The sequence below is a fragment of the Drosophila santomea genome, chromosome X (genome assembly GCF_016746245.2).
Source record: "Drosophila santomea strain STO CAGO 1482 chromosome X, Prin_Dsan_1.1, whole genome shotgun sequence".
Classification (NCBI taxonomy): domain Eukaryota; kingdom Metazoa; phylum Arthropoda; class Insecta; order Diptera; family Drosophilidae; genus Drosophila; species Drosophila santomea.
This window is the reverse complement of record NC_053021.2, coordinates 14,923,400-14,941,290: the sequence shown is the minus strand read 5'-3', so window position 1 is coordinate 14,941,290 and position 17,891 is coordinate 14,923,400. Positions and strand designations below refer to the sequence as shown.

The 17,891-nt window shown below is 42.9% G+C and overlaps 1 protein-coding gene across 1 annotated transcript; it reads left to right on the top strand.

Annotated features, from left to right (window-relative positions):
• Positions 1-1,431: 1,431 nt before the first annotated feature.
• Positions 1,432-14,998, top strand: LOC120457172. Its single transcript, XM_039644466.1, is given in 5 exon segments — positions 1,432-1,741; positions 2,285-4,018; positions 6,462-6,667; positions 10,392-12,614; positions 12,685-14,998. Coding segments are annotated over 4 exon segments (5,364 nt in total). The 5' UTR covers positions 1,432-1,741; positions 2,285-2,416; the 3' UTR covers positions 14,018-14,998.
• The last annotated feature ends 2,893 nt before the right edge of the window (positions 14,999-17,891 follow it).

Sequence of the window (17,891 nt, the reverse complement as noted above, 5' to 3'; positions counted from 1 at the left end):
GCACAATGGAATTCGACAAGGGGGATTTGGACTCTTGGCTAATTAAATTTTTTTTTTTTTGGTAAATGTTTAGAGTCGGGGGGCGACCTTTCGGAGCTGCGCCCGTTCGTGTACTCGTGTATCGCAAACGATGTTCGTGTTCGTGCTCGTTCGCTCCCGGTTTTCTCTGCCTTCTGGAACGGGGCCTGTCTTGAAAGCCGCAGAGCGCGCGAATACCAAAAACTTCTTGCATTCGATGGTGCGAAAGGGACGGGAAGTGTGATGGCATGTGGGCAAGGGAGAGGGCTAGAGCGAGGAGAGGTGGCCATCGAATGCTAAGCAGGGGCCTTTGCTATTGCTTTTGCTGCTTGCCAAAAATAGAGCCGCCCCCGCCACGCCTTCGCCCACAAAGAGTAGCCACCCACCCACACCCGCACGAAAGCAACAACATCATCATCACACCACCAATACCAAAACCAATACCAATACCAATACTGTGACCCAGCCAGCTCTGTGTGAACCCGTGACTGTGTGTGTGCGTGGGTCTTGTACATAGCATAGCTTAAGCTTTCCTTGTACCGTGGTTAAAATGCCAGGGGAAACTGGCCATGGATATAAGATATAAATACATATGTGTCCACTAAATGTGTAACGTAAAATAACTTAATTTATGGGTAAATAAATACAATGCTTACCATATTTTCCGCATCTTTAATCAGTACGGCACAAAATGGCTGCCCCATTTTGGACCTGGTTGATTAGCATATTGCCTTACTTATTATATTTAAAAAATTTCGCAAACGTTAACAAGCATGAAAAGCTAAAATTCAAAATATGTATGAATATTTAAATACATTAATTTTGCGATACAAGATTTAACAAATTGTATTTTCTTTCAAAATAATTTCGCATAAAATAGTATTTTATTTTTAATACCTTATATTATACAGAATTGACTAAAATCCCTTTAATAATTTCAGTAGGTTGCAAAAGTTTTACCCACTGTGGGTTGTAACTCGGCAGCGCCGTCGACGCCGGCGTCGCAGCTTAGAGCTAGTCGATGAGCGGAAGGAGAGAGAGAGAGAGTAGGTGGTCGTGGAGGAGGGGAGAAGGCGAAGAGGGTGAGTGAGAACGATGGCAGAGGAGGAAAATGCACAAGCCGTGGGAAAGGGGCGCGAAAGGGAGACGAGCAGCAACAACAACAATTCGGCAAAATGTTCGTGGCAGCGTTGCAGCGACGCCAACTGCGCTGCGGGTGTTTGTTTTTTTCTGTTGTGTTTTCCGTTCGTCGTATTTCGTGTTTTCCGTTTTTCTTTTGCGCTCTGCATCCGCTGCCGCAGTCAACGTCGCTGCCGTCGCGCTACGCCAGTGTGTGTGAGCGCACTGTTGTGTGTGTGTGTGTGTGTGCCGCACACATTTTTCAGTTGACTTCGTTGAAATAATTTTCGTAACAACGATCACACTCGTTTGTGTATTGCGAAGACGGGCGGACGTACGTCGGCGTCGAATGCGGAAAAAGCGCTAAAGCGAACTAGCGAAAAAGTGCGAATACCAAAAGCAAAAGAGAGCCAAACAACTTGTTTTATTTTTTTTCACCACAAGCGTCGTCGCGACAACAACAAAGAGGAATTTAATAAAGGAATTTAAAAAACAAACGAGAAATAGAAAGAGAGAAAGCAGCAACTAAATATAACAACAAATGCATTAAATAGTTTTGTTTTTTTTTTGCCACACTGCCAAAATGCAGTTAGCGTTTGTTTGTGTAAGTGTACCAAATACATACATAATGTTTAATTTATATGCCAAAAACAACAACAACAGCAGCGTTGTGTGCAAAATGTTGAAATGTGCTCGAAAAACAACAAAAAATTAAGTGCGCGCATTAACACACGCACACTTGCAAAGGAAAACAGCTAAAACACAGAGAGCACGTGTGTGTGTGCGTGCGTGTTGCGAGCCGGCCAGTGTGACCGTTTGTGTGCGAGAAAGAGAAAGAGCGAACAAGCCGGCTGTGTATTTTTTTGTAGTTCTGTTTAATTAACAAACAAATTATATAGAAAAAAAAATCAATAAATAATACACTTGCCAAAGGAATTTCATTTTGATGTGTGAATAATTAAAGAAAATATTAAATACATAAAGCAGCGTTTTTTATATATGTATGTATATATGTTTATGTATATATGTATGTACATATACATTTTTGACATCAACACATACGTACAACAACACATTGACATATCAAATTGAAATGCTGGCATTTCCAATCGAGCGTTCGTCCTAACAACCCAATTTTTCAATACAGCTCCTGAAATAAACCCCAAACCCCAAAATCGTGAATAACGTGAAGCTTGGAAAAGGATAACGCAAGATTACATAGAGCGCGAGCGAGACAGCACTTCTAAAGCAAAAGAGCGAGAGAGTGTGTCGAGGAGCGATGGCCAGCGAGGATGTGCAGATCACTAGCGTCATCGATGCCAATGGCCAGAGTCTACCGCTCCACGGCAACAGTTTGGGCGGTCCCTTGGGCCCGCCCGTCAAACAGGAGCGTCCCGACGACGCCGAGATCCGCGAACTGGCGGCCAAAATGAAGGAGCAGCAAAAGCAACAGGCCGCCCAGCAGGCATCCCGTCAAGCGGCCATGCAGCACTCGAATGGTGGCGCCAATGCGGCTGCCTCGGCCGGTGGCAACATGCAGCCACCGATAACAAATGGCAATGGCCAGACCAATATCATGAGCTATCTATCTCGTCATCAGAAACTACCCAACGGCACCATGCAAGTGGTGCCCGCCTTGGCCTCCAATGGCCGTTCGAATGGAGCCGTCAGCGATTCCGGCTCGGATAAGAAATCCTCGACGGGACCCTGCGACGAGGAGTCCATACAAGGCCACTTTGGCTGGGCCCAATTCGGCAAGGTATCCATACCGTACATCTATCGGCAATCGGAGAAATACTGCTCCGTGCGCATGATCGAGCTGAAACTGCTGGGCAAATACCTCAACTGCCTGCATCCGGATATCTACTCCAGCTGCACCTGCGTGCGCAGCTACTACATCACCGATGCGGAGGCGCGTCTCTTCATCGAGATCAATCATAAGCACTGCGATGGCGAGTTCGGTCGCGACATCTTCAACCAAAAGGATCTGGTTGTGCGTCTCAGTGACGCATCCAAGTTCTATCAGTTCCTGGACATTTGCTACAGGAAACTGGTATCCGGCAGCAAGACGCCGTCGGAGAAATGCGGCTTCATTCGCATCAACAAGGAGTCCGTGGTGCCCTACACTGTGCGCAACAATCAGCAGGTTGTGCCGCTCTTCTATTTTGAAGGCGAGACCGAGAATCTGAAGACCAAGGCCGAATTGCTCAATGGCTGGGACCTGGCCTATCTTAAGTTCTGCTGCAAGGTGCAGGGCATACGCAACGAGCTCTTCTCCAGCGAAAATGTTGCGGTCATTTCGCTGACCGACATCAAGAGCTACTTCCCAAATGGCACCGAATTCGAGGACTATTGGCCCAGCAAGGTGGTCGACTCGAATCTGCTGATTGGCAATCGCGCCAATGTCAATAACTCGGTCAACTGGACACGCCAGCCCTCGGCGCCGCCGCCAAAAGTGACCACCTCCAGTTCCGGATCATCTGGATCGTCCTCCTCCAGCGGCAGCAATCTGAGCCAGAACTCATCATCCGGCTCATCGCCGGCGAACTCTGCCGGTGGCCAACAGGTGACCCCGAAAACGCAGCAACAGCACGCTGCCGCTGCAGCCGCAGCAGCGGCGTCGGCGCATCAACAGCACCTGATGAAGCAACGCGCCGCCGCAGCAGCAGCTGTCGCCGGCGCCAATGGTGTGGCGAATGCGGCCAACAGTTTTGGGGCAGCTGCGGTGGCGGCCTTCAATTCCCAGGCGGCGGCAGCGGCATCAATGCTGCAGCAATCGCAGGGCAACAACAGGATGCTGTCGCAGGCCACCGTCCAGGCTTTGGCCAGCAGCGGATGGATGTCTGGACAGACGAACCTGCAGCTCCACGCCCAGATGATGGTGAGTATTACGAGGCTATGGAGCACTAGACTAATAATCTAAATCTAAATCTAAATCTGCATATAGACGCCATTCTTTTACCAGCTAATTCACGATATATATCAAATTTTGTGCGAGCAAAACTTTCAGCCGAGAAACTAAGGAGCCGTAAGATCATATCAACGTCGCAATATCCTTGTATCACAACTACTGAACGATATTTTTCGAATTTGCGAGCGATTCAAGATCTTCTACACCCACCCAGTTCTCAAGCAAAATATCGAGCCTTTTTCAATTTGGTCTGAATACATGGTGTTGTAACATTAATGCAGTACCGCTGTCAACTGGTTTTTTTATTGTATTTTATTGATAAAAATGGTAAATGCATTATTTCGATTCCATGCAAGTGGAAGTTGGTTTGATTTGCTTTTGAAAAAGTCAGGGGGCAGAGGCGAAAATGAGGCAATAGTCTCCTGGAAGCAGTCCAAAACATATCAAAAGCTAGAGAATGGCCACTCTAAATCAGAGTAAACATCGCTTTTCAGCACTTACTTGGTTGCTTACAAACCCTACAAATATGTGGTGTAACTTTCCAACACTCCTTTCATTAATAATGGAATAATACTGCAGTCACACCCAAAGTTACAATACTTTTACTTTGATATTATTTTGCAACAAAGTAATATGATATGATAGTATTTCACTGTGTGTTTTTTTAAAATTAGGTCACTGCTTAGAATGGCATTTAAAACAAGTTTTTTTTTTTTTTTTACTTTCATTGATATTGGGAATCCAGGCCCGACATTGGTGGAGATCTGTTCGAAATCGGAAATCAGTGGAAATGGAATGTATTGGGGGTATTAATATATATATCTGGGGTACGGAGGGTTTTCTCTAGAGAGTGCATGGCCGTGTTTTCGATTCCATGCAAGTGGAAGTTGGTTTGATTTGCTTTTGAAAAAGTCAGGGGGCAGAGGCGAAAATGAGGCAATAGTCCCCAGGAAGCAGTCCAAAACATATCAAAAGCTAGAGAATGGCAACTCTAAATCAGAGTACAAACCCTACAAATATATGGTGTAACTTTCCAACACTCCTTTCATTAATAATGGAATAATACTGCAGTCACACCCAAAGTTACAATACTTTTACTTTGATATTATTTTGCAACAAAGTAATATGATATGATAGTATTTCACTGTTTTTTTAAAATTAGGTCACTGCTTAGAATGGCATTTAAAACAAGTTTTTTTTTTTTACCATCATTGATATTGGGAATCCAGGCCCGACATTGGTGGAGATCTGTTCGAAATCGGAAATTAGTGGAAATGGAATGTATTGGGGGTATTAATATATATATCTGGCGTACGGAGGGTTTTCTCTAGAGAGTGCATGGCCGTGTTTTGTTGGCCTCGCTTGTAATGACACACAAACTTACATGCTGGGCTGCATATACATATGTATGTGTGTTTGCTATGTATGTTTGTGCATATGTATGTCGTGTTTGTGTTAGCGTGCTTTTTTTTTCTAGCAGATTTTTTCACAGTTTGGCAACAGCGCAGCAGCAGCGTTCGACGGCATCAGAAACTAGGTCATCAGTATAGTGTGCATAGGAGAGTGGCTCCATCTCCCTCTATGCCCATCCCCATCTCTTTCCCCCCTCAACTAGTGCCCTCTCTTTTTCCCCAGTGATTGTGCATGAGTGTGTGTGTGTGTTGGCCACAACCTGTTGACGTTGCTGCTGTTGTTGTTGTCGTCACTACAGTCGAACTTCTATAAAGTAAACTTCCTTTTCATGAAAGAAAAAAGATGTTTGTTTTTACAAACATTTTACCAGATTATTCATTAATTTCTAATGAATTTCAAACTTGTTTTCAAAATATACTGAAATAATCAAGAACTCGAACAATTTGTTTTGACCTCCAACATGAAAATCGACCTCCAATTTATGAAACGTAAACAAAAAAAAAATAAAAGAAATACAAGCCGTCTAGATACGCGCTATGAGTAATGGCAATCTTATCAAATCTGAGACCTGAAAACGTAATTCTAATCGCCTGCGAAAATCGTTGAAATAGCACGAAAAGTCAAGTTCTTAAGCGGCTAATTGAGGCAATTAATTGATTGTTGTTGTTTTTGTTGTTGCTGAACCAATTCGCAGCTCCAATAACTTCCGCCTTCTTTGCATTCATAATTGTTAATTATGCACAACGATTGGCCATAATTGCACGCATGGCGGCAAAGTGGGTCACCGAAACAATTAACTAATTGCTTATATTTAATAAACAAATCAACTGCAAAAGGGGGGGAGCGCCTCTAACTTGTATTCAATAGCCTCTTTATCGAATTAAATTGCAGTTGCTAATAATGATTGATTGAGAATTATTAATATCATCTTTGATAACCCTTAAAGTGTTTCTTATAGCGAGTGTTTACTTACTTTCCATTTGTTTTTTGTTATTTGCAGGCGCAGCAATCGCATGCGAACGCAAATCGCGTGGGAAGCTATCGGGAGCACATGAACAACCTGATGATGAGCGGCAGCAGCCGGCAGCCGTATTCGTACAACAATCCCGCGATCTCCATGTCCTCGGTGAACAACCATAGTGGGGGTGGCGGGAATGCTCCACCTCCGCTCGTCCGCTCGGCGGCGGGTCAAAATGCCAACCACATGTGAGTAGAGCAACAGTCCATGGCTTTCTACTATCGATTGTTTTAAATCTTCTCCTCCTCCCCCCACCACCCCCCACTACTCTCCTTTTGAAAATTCAAACTATAAAAAAAAAAAAAAAATTAAATAGAAATTTAACAAAAAATAAGAATTATAAGAAATATATATGAACTTATTGATTCTATATTTGATTTTGCCTTTCCTTATGACTATTTACATTAATTACATTTAGTACGTTGATTTTATTTGAAATCTCGGATACAAATGCGCAGAAATTGTGTTTTTCAAATTTTGTTGTAATTCGTTTTTGCCAATATCAAGAAAAAAAAAAAAACAAAACAAACAAAAACCTTAAACTTTATACTCTATTTTTTCGCTGTTGTTGTTTATATTATACATATAAAATACACACATTTACTAAGTCGCTCTAAGGGTTGAGTTCTCAATGTCTAGGCTTTAAATGCATCTGATGCATCTGATGCATCTGATTTTCGATGCCCCCGAAAATCGATAAGCTGAAGGACGTGGCAAGCTTAATTAGCGGTATAATAGATCTTTGATAATAATGCTTAGTAGTCAGTAATTGTGTAAAATGCTGGGTGTAGTGGGGGGAATCGCAGGCTAGACATTGAGAAATCGCTGCTTAAGTCCAAATTGCTCTGCCATTAGGGTGTTACACGATTTATCGATTTATCGAATATCTCAGGACAGTTGATATAATTTTGTTGTTTTTATTATGCTCTTTTCTTAACGAAAAAAAAAAAAAATACCAAAACCAAAAATACAATAATATTGCACCGATTGTTTTTCCAATTCTCAATGTTACATACATATATAATAATGAACCATACCGAAATCGGCGTTTGTGCACGCATTTTATTTGAAGTTTTGATCTGTGTTCTTTACCTCTTACCGTCTTTCAATAAATATACAAAATAATACTCGTTCCTCGCATAACTTCTCTCTGCTCTTTGTTTTCTTGCAACTTAAAGTCATGCAACGCATCAAGTCAGTTACTCTATTGAACTTTATTTTCCTTTTGAAAAACCAAAAGAATAGTTCATTCTTGACTAAAAGCCAATAATAAATAAAAAGGGTTTCGAAATAAATGTTTTTGTGTCGATATCCAAGCACCTTTTCTTCATTTTTGCCGTGAATAATATATTTATTCGAGTCTAAAATTAAATTCATTCATATTTAACGTATGTTAACTAAATTGGTAATTTTAAAATGGGCATTGGTACACTTTATCCCATTAGTTGTTGTAGATTTCAAGTCGATTCAGGGGACGCCGGTGTCCAAAACGAATTTGATTTTATGTTTTTCAAAATAAATACCAAAACACCAACCAATCATATACCACTTAAGTCCCAATTATCCCTCATAACATATTCCGAAAAGACAAGAAAAATACAAAATTTGTAACTTTACTAACCGAATCGCAACGACTACTTTTTGCAAATACTTGACGAGCTTTTGTTCTCTCTTTTTTTATTTTCGGGTCTCCAGATTCCTAACCTCTTACGGCATGCATTAGGGTGGCTCAAGAGAGGCTCAAAAAAGTAGAGTGAGATAAATAAGCTATCGGATAATAATCGGTATCGGAGGCGCGACTAAGGTGGAGAATGAATATATCGCTCGCATTGGGATTACGCGGTACAACCCGATCGATTAACACCACTACCGCCTACTACTCCACTCCACTTCACTCCATAAATAAGTCTAGTAGAACTAAACCCAAACATAAACACACACACACATACACCCACACACACACACATACACACACACAAATACGCTCACACCCACCCAAACACGCATCTGTACATACATCATGTTGTAGAGTTTTCCTATAAAACCGAAAGTAACCCTAGCGATTGCATGACCTCTCCGACTTGATTAAGATAAAAATGAACGTAGTATAAAAAGACTTTATAAACATAATATATACAATACGTACTTATGTGAAATCCTACTTGTATTTGTTTCTTTTTCAATGGAATGATGATGATTTCGTTATAACCTTACTTTGTATATTATTATGATAATACCTTTTTCTTGTTTGCTCTTAAAACTTCTATTTTTTTTTTCTTATTTGTATGATAATAATAATAGTAACTTAATCTTAAAGCGGAACTACAACATATTTTGAAAAACATAAATTCGCATAATAAAAGAGAAATGATAAAACCGAAATGATTTGGTTAAATATATATTTAATATATCTAAAAGCAACAAAACAAAAACATGTCTACATTTATTTAATGGCTGTGTGTACTGACTACCCCTAATGTTATCACACACACACAAACCAACAAACACCACAAACTTTCTCACACATGCATAAGAAACAACACACACACACACACACAAACACACACGTGGTATGACTCACGACTTGTGACGAACGAAAAAGTTAAAATATATATATGTTTATATATGTATATATATACACATATATACAAAAGGGGAGACATATAAATCAGCAGCAGCAGCAGCATCAACAACAACAACAACAACAACGAGAACAAGCTTTTATTGGTGGTGGCAGGTTTTTTTTAACCCCGTTTGGCCCCACCCACCCCTTTCCCTACCTCACACAAACACACAAACACACACACACACAGAAACAGCGCTAAAACAAAAAGATACAAAGTACAAAGATACAAAGTACAGTGAAAGATCCTAGATACATTATATATAATGCGTGTACAAAAGTTGAAGTAATACTTAAATACTTGAAAATTGTTTGACAATCGATTTAGATTTTGAAAACATGGCTTACAAACTAAAGGGGGACAGGAAGATTATAATTAAATGGAAAAAAATAAAAATAACATGAGGCAAAAGCTTTTCGAAAGCTTTTTTTAAAAAACAATTTATGTCTATCTCATCTCATGCAATTACATAAATACACAAAACACAAAGCCTACCAAATTAGCAAAATATGAATAAACAAAGCAACAAAATAGTTTTTTTTTTATAACTTATCAATTTAGAAACTACATTTTAGAGAGGGAAATTAGTTCAAAAGAGCATTGAGAAATGATGAAAGAAAATTGTAAATGCTATTTAATATATTTGATGATGTTGAGATATTAAACTTTTGTTTTGAGAGCTTGAGAGCTTGAGAGATTGAGAGATTGAGAGAGAGAGAGAGAGCAGAGCGATTAACCACAACAAAAATTCATTAATTTCTTCATTAATACAATGAAAATACAAATCAAATCGGGTATATGCAAAAACCAACGATAATTGACTATCGCCACCTGGTTTTCTCTCATTTGTTTTCATCGGCAGCAGTCGAGCGGAAAGGCCAAGGCAATCGGGATATCGATGTCTCCGATATGTTTAATCGGCAATGCAAGTGCAAGTGTACGGATGCAGATGATGAAGAAGAAGAGAGAGAAACGAGAATCCCGCCAACGAGAATCGAATAATTCAAAGAGTCAAATAATCAAAGAATCATTCAAAATGCATACCAAATAATTAAAGTCAGTGTCCCAGTGTCTAGAGTCTTAGTTAGTTGATGAGGAATGACAATTACAACAAAATCGATTGAAAAATGCAATAAATAATCAGTTCTTAAGCGAATAACTTATATAAGCAACAAACCCAAAAAAGACAATTGTAAATAAAAATCAAGCTTAAAAAAAAAACAAAAAAAAAAAACGAACAAAAAAGGGGCGGTCACCTCGACTTATGTATTGTATATAATGTTTCTAGGTCAAATGTCGAGCAGTCACTGGTGCAACAACAACAACAACAACAGCAACAGACACAACAACAACAACCGCAACAACAACAACAACGACACCAGAACAGCACATTTAACAACAACAACAACCATGCACCACAGCAACACTCTTCACCCAACAACCAGACCACTAGTAGCCACCATCATCATCATCCACAACAACAACATCAACAACAACCACAGCATGCCTTAGCCAAAAGTCTCAGCAGCGGCAACAACAGCAACAGCAACAACAGCAGCAGCAACAACAGCAGCAGCAACAACAACAACATGAGGAGCAGCAGCAACATGAACGGCAGCAACAGCAGCAACAACTCCAGTTCGGCGGCCGCAGTGGCCGCTGCTGCCGCCGCCGGCTATGTGCAAGCTCTTTTGGGCGGCGGCGGCGGTGGCGGTGCGGGGGGCGTGGCTGGTGGCGCTGGCGCCGGCAGCAATGCCTTCAACTACAACCTGCCCTCGACCCGAGCGGACTACACGAATCTGGCGCTGTGGAATCAACTAACGCCCGCCCAACGATTGCTCTTCAGCCAGCAGCTGAAAGGTGCCAGTCCCACTGGATCTGCTGGTGGTAATATAACCAGCGGCAGTGGATCAAGTCATGTCGCCGGTAAACAGAACTTTCCCGCGCTGCCATCCCTGCCGTTGGACACGGATCTGATTACCATGCTGGACTATAACAATCCCAATAAGGCGAACAAGAGTCAGAAGAGTGGAGGTGTTACCTTTACCAAACCCATTGTGCCACCACTGATACCAGATGGTTCGGGTGCTGAAATAACGCTCACCAAGAGCAGAAGAGGCGGAGCAGCTGGAGCAGCAGGAGGAGGTGGTGTTGGTGGTGGTGGTGGTGTTGTTGGTGGTGTTGGAGGTGATGGCGGCGGAGGAGTAGCTATCGCAGGAAGTGGCACTACCATACCGCTGAATTCCACACAAGCACTCGAGGATTTCGAAAAGAAGTTCACTGTGATGACGGATGAAATGCGGGCTGTTATACAAAAGGTTTTGGCCAATCCGGATCTCTCGACATTTATACAAACGAACTCCGGCAGCAATAATGCTGCAAATCAAAATCACCTGGTGCCATCGTATATATCGCCACCAATGTCGCCATCCGTGGGCGGTTTAAACATGGGCATGGCCATGGGCAATGTGGCCACCCTGACCTTGGCCTCCAATCCGAATGTGACGATAACACCACAATTGCCCGGACACTTTCTGCACTCGCCATCGAGTTCGTGTTCCAGTTCGAGTGCCTCGAATACGGCGCCATCTCCGTTGAGCAGTGGTGGTAACGGCGGCGGCGTTGGGTTAACGGGTGGGGCGAGTGGTGCAGGCGGGGCATCCAGCGGGTCAAGTGGGCGGCAAAAGAGCGTGATTTGTTCGACCAAAAGTAATAATCTACCAATGGCCATACTATCGCTAGCTAGCAATAATTCAGGTGGGGTTAGTTCAAATTCAGGCGTACGACGGAATAACAACAATAATACGAATAGTAGTAATTATGGACGTCAGACACACAGCCACAGCCAAAGTAGTAGTAACCACAGCAATACACAAACAAGCACCCAACAACAAACAAGCACACCCACTGACGTAATCGATCTGTCCTCCTCCCGAAGGTCACTAGCTGCATCGGCGGCCTATTTGCAGCAACACTCCTCGGCGGTTGCCCAACAACAGGTGGCAGCGGCAGCGGTGGCCCAGCATCAACGTTTGGCCGCCGTCGCAGCCCATCATGCCCAGCAGAATGGACGCAGTTCCTCGAATTCCGCTAATTCCGGCAGTTCGTCAAACTCAACGGGTAACAACAACAACGGCACGAGCAACAGTGGTTCCTCGGGTAATGGCTCAAACGGCAATGGTAATGCCTCCTCGAACAGCGCCTCCATGCATCTGCAACGACATGCGGCACTTGCACATGCGGCGGCGGCGGCAAATGCGGCGGATAGTGCACAGCGGTTGTGCGTCATACCCGAGATACCCACGAACAACATGAACCTGACGCCCTACAAGGTGCTGAAGGTGTGCGTGGACAAGCATCTGGTGCCCTGCATCAACATGAAGGCCTACAATGATTCCGAGCAGCTGATGACGCTCATCGAGTTCCAGAAGAACTTCTTCCCCTCGGTGCCGCTGGATCATTGCAAGCGATTGATCGAGGCCCTCGGCGTGGAGCTCTACAAGGCAAATCGGTAAGTTTTTTTTGATCACATAGTTTAGTAACTGGAATGCCTAATATATTATTTCCGATACACTTTGTAGGCGACAAGTGCAGATCCTGATGGAGTACGATCGCAACTACAACGAGAACATGCCGCTGGTGCAGGTGCGCGACATTATCAAGTACATGACGCAGCTGACCTTCATGACGCGCCAGTCGGAGCAGACGCCGGCCAAGAGGACGCGCACGAGCTAGGAATTAAGCTGGGGAGCACAACATTTGCCACCAACAACAAGCACAACAGCAGCAACCACAATAGCCACAGCCACATTAGCCACAGCCACAGGCAGACCAGCAACACCACCACCAGTCACCACAAGTGGCAGCAACACAGCAACAGCCACAGCCACAGTTCACACACGAACAACAGCAACGTCTGCGGGTATAGTAGCACCACCAACAACGGTGGCAGCCACATCGCTGCGCAGACGGGCCCTCACACCGCCAGCGAATGTTAGTGGTGATGATGTGCTAGCCAGGCGCAGAGCATTAGCGCCACCGCCAGCACCGGCAGTTCCTGCCACACCACCAGGAGCAGGAACCATTGGATCACCTGCACTATCAGCCACACCTGTACACACCACCAGCAACACATACGAAATGTTGTACTCCCACAACCCACACCCGCATCCGCATCCGCACCATCCTGCAGCCCAGCACCACCAAGCAGCCCAGCACCACCATCAGCAGCACGAGCAGCAGCGTTTGCTAAAGAAGCGGCAACACGCCGAGCAAACGGCGCCCAAGAATTCGCGCACTGCTGCGGCAGCTGCCCAGAAAATGGCCGAAGCCGAACACGCCTATCTATCCAATTTGTACGGCAAGGCAGCGGCCAGCATGCTAAGTCCACCGTTGGGCAATATCCTGCCCGAGTGGGAGCAGCAGAGGCAGCGAAGGACACAGGCGGCAGCACCACCGCCCCACCAACAGCAGCAGCAGCAACAGACGCAGCAGCAGCAAACGGCGATGACGGCGGTGGCGGCGCCACCTCAACGACATATAATGCATCGCCGGCATAGCGTGTGTGCCGCTGGACTGGCCAGCCTGTCGCCCGCCTCCTCGACGCACTCATCATCGGCGGCCTCGCCCACAACGGCGGCAGCAGCGGCCTTGGCCGCAGCATCCTACTATGGCAGTGCGGCGGCAGCGGCGGCGGCGGCATTTACGGCACCATATCAGCACCATCATCATCATCATGCCGCTGCAGCTGCTGCGGCGGCACACCATCATGCAGCAGCAGCAGCTGCGGCAGCGGCGGCAGCAGCGGCAGCCCATCATACACATGGCCAGCCATCGCCAACCATTTACCCACCCACTCCGCCGCCATCGGCGCCCTGGGTGCATCCTTGGTATGCCGGCGATGCGGCCTTCTGAGCGAGAGATCGTAGATAGAATAGATCGTAGACAGATGAAGATCCCATGGGGCAAGCAACTCAAGCCCCACATTGTACATTCGAGTTTCTAGTGTGTTAAGCTATTTATTAAACGACGAAAGGAAAAAAAAAACAACACAAAACAAAACAAAAGAAAACCTATTTAGATCAAGGAGAGCTCCAAACATTTTTTTTGCACGCCTGTCTGGAGGAGATTAGATTGTAAGTAGGCTAACTAAAACAATTTCTGGGCATTATATGCCAACTAAACAATAACCAAGGGAAACCTTATCGATGATATATGGACTAGAGCTGCTGGGATTTCGTTTGGTCAAACAACAACAGCAAAACAGCAAAACAACAAACAAACAAACAAACAAACCAACAAACATTTTCAAATGAGAACTCAAAGAACTGATTACATTTATTATCAAATCACACAGAGAGAACAATTAGCTTTCGTTTCTTGATTCGTTCGGAATTCATTTTCGTGGTTTAAAAGTCTTTTCTAGAAATATTTACATACACTAACAGATATACATGTTATATGCTATACATATGTAATATATAAGTAAAGAGCCAATAAACTCGTCATATTGTAAGCAAGAAATTAAATTTCTTGCGTTTCAAAACTATGCAAAAAAAACTACCAACTACCATAAAAACTAAAAACAAAACGAAACACAAAAAACAAAAAAAAAAACAGCAACTAAATGAAAGCAACTATTCAAAAATTGAGTCAAATTTTGTAAGCTAGAAAAGAGATCCGCAAATCGATCCTAAGAAATTCCATTCAATATTCATTATCGTCTCATCATTGTCAAAAATTATCATCAAAAGTTCCCATTCGAGCAGCAAAGCATAAATCGTAAGCAATTGTAAAATTTAACAATTTCCAAATCTAAAAGTAACATAAAAAGCTACAACTAAAAATTACAAACAAAAAAAAAACACAACAAAACAAAATGATAAGCTGAGGAAGGAAAAACAAACAAACAAAAACCAGAAAACTATGTTTAAAACATACAAAAAATAAAACCTTAATATAAATACAAAAATAAAAATTAAAAGGAATCGATTATGTTATATACAGTGAATGTATATCGAAAAATATATGTATGTATACTTAAATATCCGTTTTATGGATTTAAGAATTTTTTAGCAGTAGTTTTTTTTTTTTTTTTGTTTTCGCGAAACAAGCATATTTATTTATATTGTATTCCTGATGTTGCACTATTCATTTCCGTTTGCTTTGCTCGCGCTACTCATTTAATTAATCATTTAAATTCATTAAAATTACTGTGCTGTTATTAATTAATTATCTTGGGCAATTGTTTAAAGGAATTTACATTGTAAGACATACACACACACACACCACACACATACACACACACACAGACAGAGAGAGAAAACTAAGAAAAATTATGATTATCATCTTTATTATTGTTAGGTTTAAAAGCCGTCAAAGTATTTATCAAAGTGTGTTTTCATTTTTGGCAGTGCAGCAAGGAAAACTAAAACTAAAAGCATAACGGAAAATAAAGAAACGAAGCAAAACTAAACAGAAACAATATCAAAAATGGTCTTTTTCTTTGGTTTAAGTGGAAAACTTTAAATGTGGCGCCAATGGTTTGCACTGTTAACTTACCAGAAAGCTCTATCCTGAGCTTTTTTCCCTACTGCTAAATATAGCTTGTGGAGCTTTTAACTACATGTGTTGCTATTTAACCGCCGAGGAAAGCAATCCTGCCTATACCATTTATTATTAATATTTATAAATCGTATTGCGATTTATGTTTCACAACAAAATATGTTAACAGAGCTGTTAAAACTCTAGGACATAACAGAATCCCTCGCCAGGATATGGAATCAAGAGCTTAAAGCTCTTTTTAAATTCAAATTTCCGTTGGAATTCCGAACTCTAAAAAAACACGAAATACAAGCAAAAAAAATGTTTCAATCAGGTTGAAATGGGGGCGATAAAAAAAGCTATGCCGAGTGTTATTAAAACGGGAGCCATCTGCCCACCGCAGTGTCCTTGCCAAATGAAGTGCAACATTTTCTGGGGGAAGCAAGGCGCTGGATGGTTTTCCCATTTCCCAAAAAAAAAACAAAAAAATGCAGGACAAATTGCATGAAAACTGTGTACGCGTGCATGAGCAATAAAGTACTTTGGGGACCAAACTGTGCGGAAAAACTGCAACAGACCAAAACAATGGCAGCAACGGCGATACGAATGAAGTTTAAGGGAATTTCCACTGTAAGCGCAAGATAAACATGACCCTTGGGAGCGAAAGGGGGGTGGTGGGTGGTGGGCGGTGGTTGGTGGGTTGCTGCTCGTTGGGTGGCCAGCTTGTGCCGCGTGTGTCCTGCGAGTCCTGTGCGCGCAAACAAACGCACATGGCTGCCAGGCGGAGGCCCGAACAGGATGTTTTGCAATAATTGATGAGTGCCTCGAACGAGGAATACCTCTAACAGTTATGTACCTCCACATGCTACCCAACAATATTACCAGGCAGAGTAAGTTTAGAGTTATTACTGGGTTTTTATTTTTGTTAATTTTGCTCTTTGATTTATTTGCCAATAACTAAATCAATGGATCCATTTGACGGCCATGTAGGGCATATAAAAATGCAAGTTTCACGCCCCGCTCGATGTCATTTATACGAAGTTCCCTCACTACTACTACTACACAAACACACACACACACACACGTGCTGTTGACTTTCCGCCATATTCATTGCATTGGGGAAAAAAGTTGATCCTTTCGGCTGCAATCCCCCCACCCCTCCTCGCTCCACCACTCTTCCTGCACCATTGCCAAAAGCGAAAAGTGTAATTCCCGCAAATAAAACATGGTAACCACCATGCAAACAAAGCAACCAACCCAACAGAAACAACAACAACAACAACAGTAGCAACAGCAGAACAAAACGAAAAAAAAAAAACATGTGAAAAAATGGCGGACAGAAATTTGTTTAAAAATATTTATGAAATATACAGAAATTGTTTATGAAGTAAAACCGCAAACGTTTCATTTCGTTGGCAGGTCAGGGCCCCTGGGAAACTCCGAAATCCGATCTGTCCACCTTATTTTGGGCCAAAAGGAACAGGGATTTTTGTGCCATGTGGACGTATCTATATATGGAAATCTTTTCAAAGCTGCTAGGCGAACCTTAAAGTTTTTGGAAGATTATATTCGAGATATGGGGAAAGCATTGGGCTAAAGGTGCGTATACGTAATTTACAATCAAATAAATCACGCATACGCAATGTAAGCCCAGTTGGCACTTTACACACAGTTTATAGCAAATACACTAAATTTACTAGATAAGCAAAGCCTTTCAGCTCATTCGGACATCCTTTAAGCCCGCAGAAATAATAAAAAGAAAAAAAAACACAGTTGCTGTCACCGGAGGAGCCCTTCGCATTTGCTCCTTTTTTCGCCGTCTAATTAGAGGCTGACTAATTGATGAGTGGGCCGTTGGAGGACGAAGAAGCGAAGGACACAAGTGATTGACAAGCAGTTTCATTGTTAGGACAATGCCCGCACACTTCTTTCTCATTCGGCGAAGTCAGTCGCAAAGAAAAAAAAGCAGCCAGCAAATTGCGCTCCTTGTTTTTGCATTGCCGGCTAACTTTGTGCCCGCCTATCCTTTGTCCCTCAACCACCGCGCACCACCCACCGCCCACCGCACTACCCACCGCACCACCCACAGCAACCACCCGCTGACCACAATGTATGGCCAGGCATTATTCAAAGGACCCGCCGGCAGATGCGATCCGCTTCGCTTCGCTCGCTGGTAAAACAAGCGCGAAAACATAATGAGCATATAAATAGACAAACAATCACCAGCCAGAGCACCACCGCACCA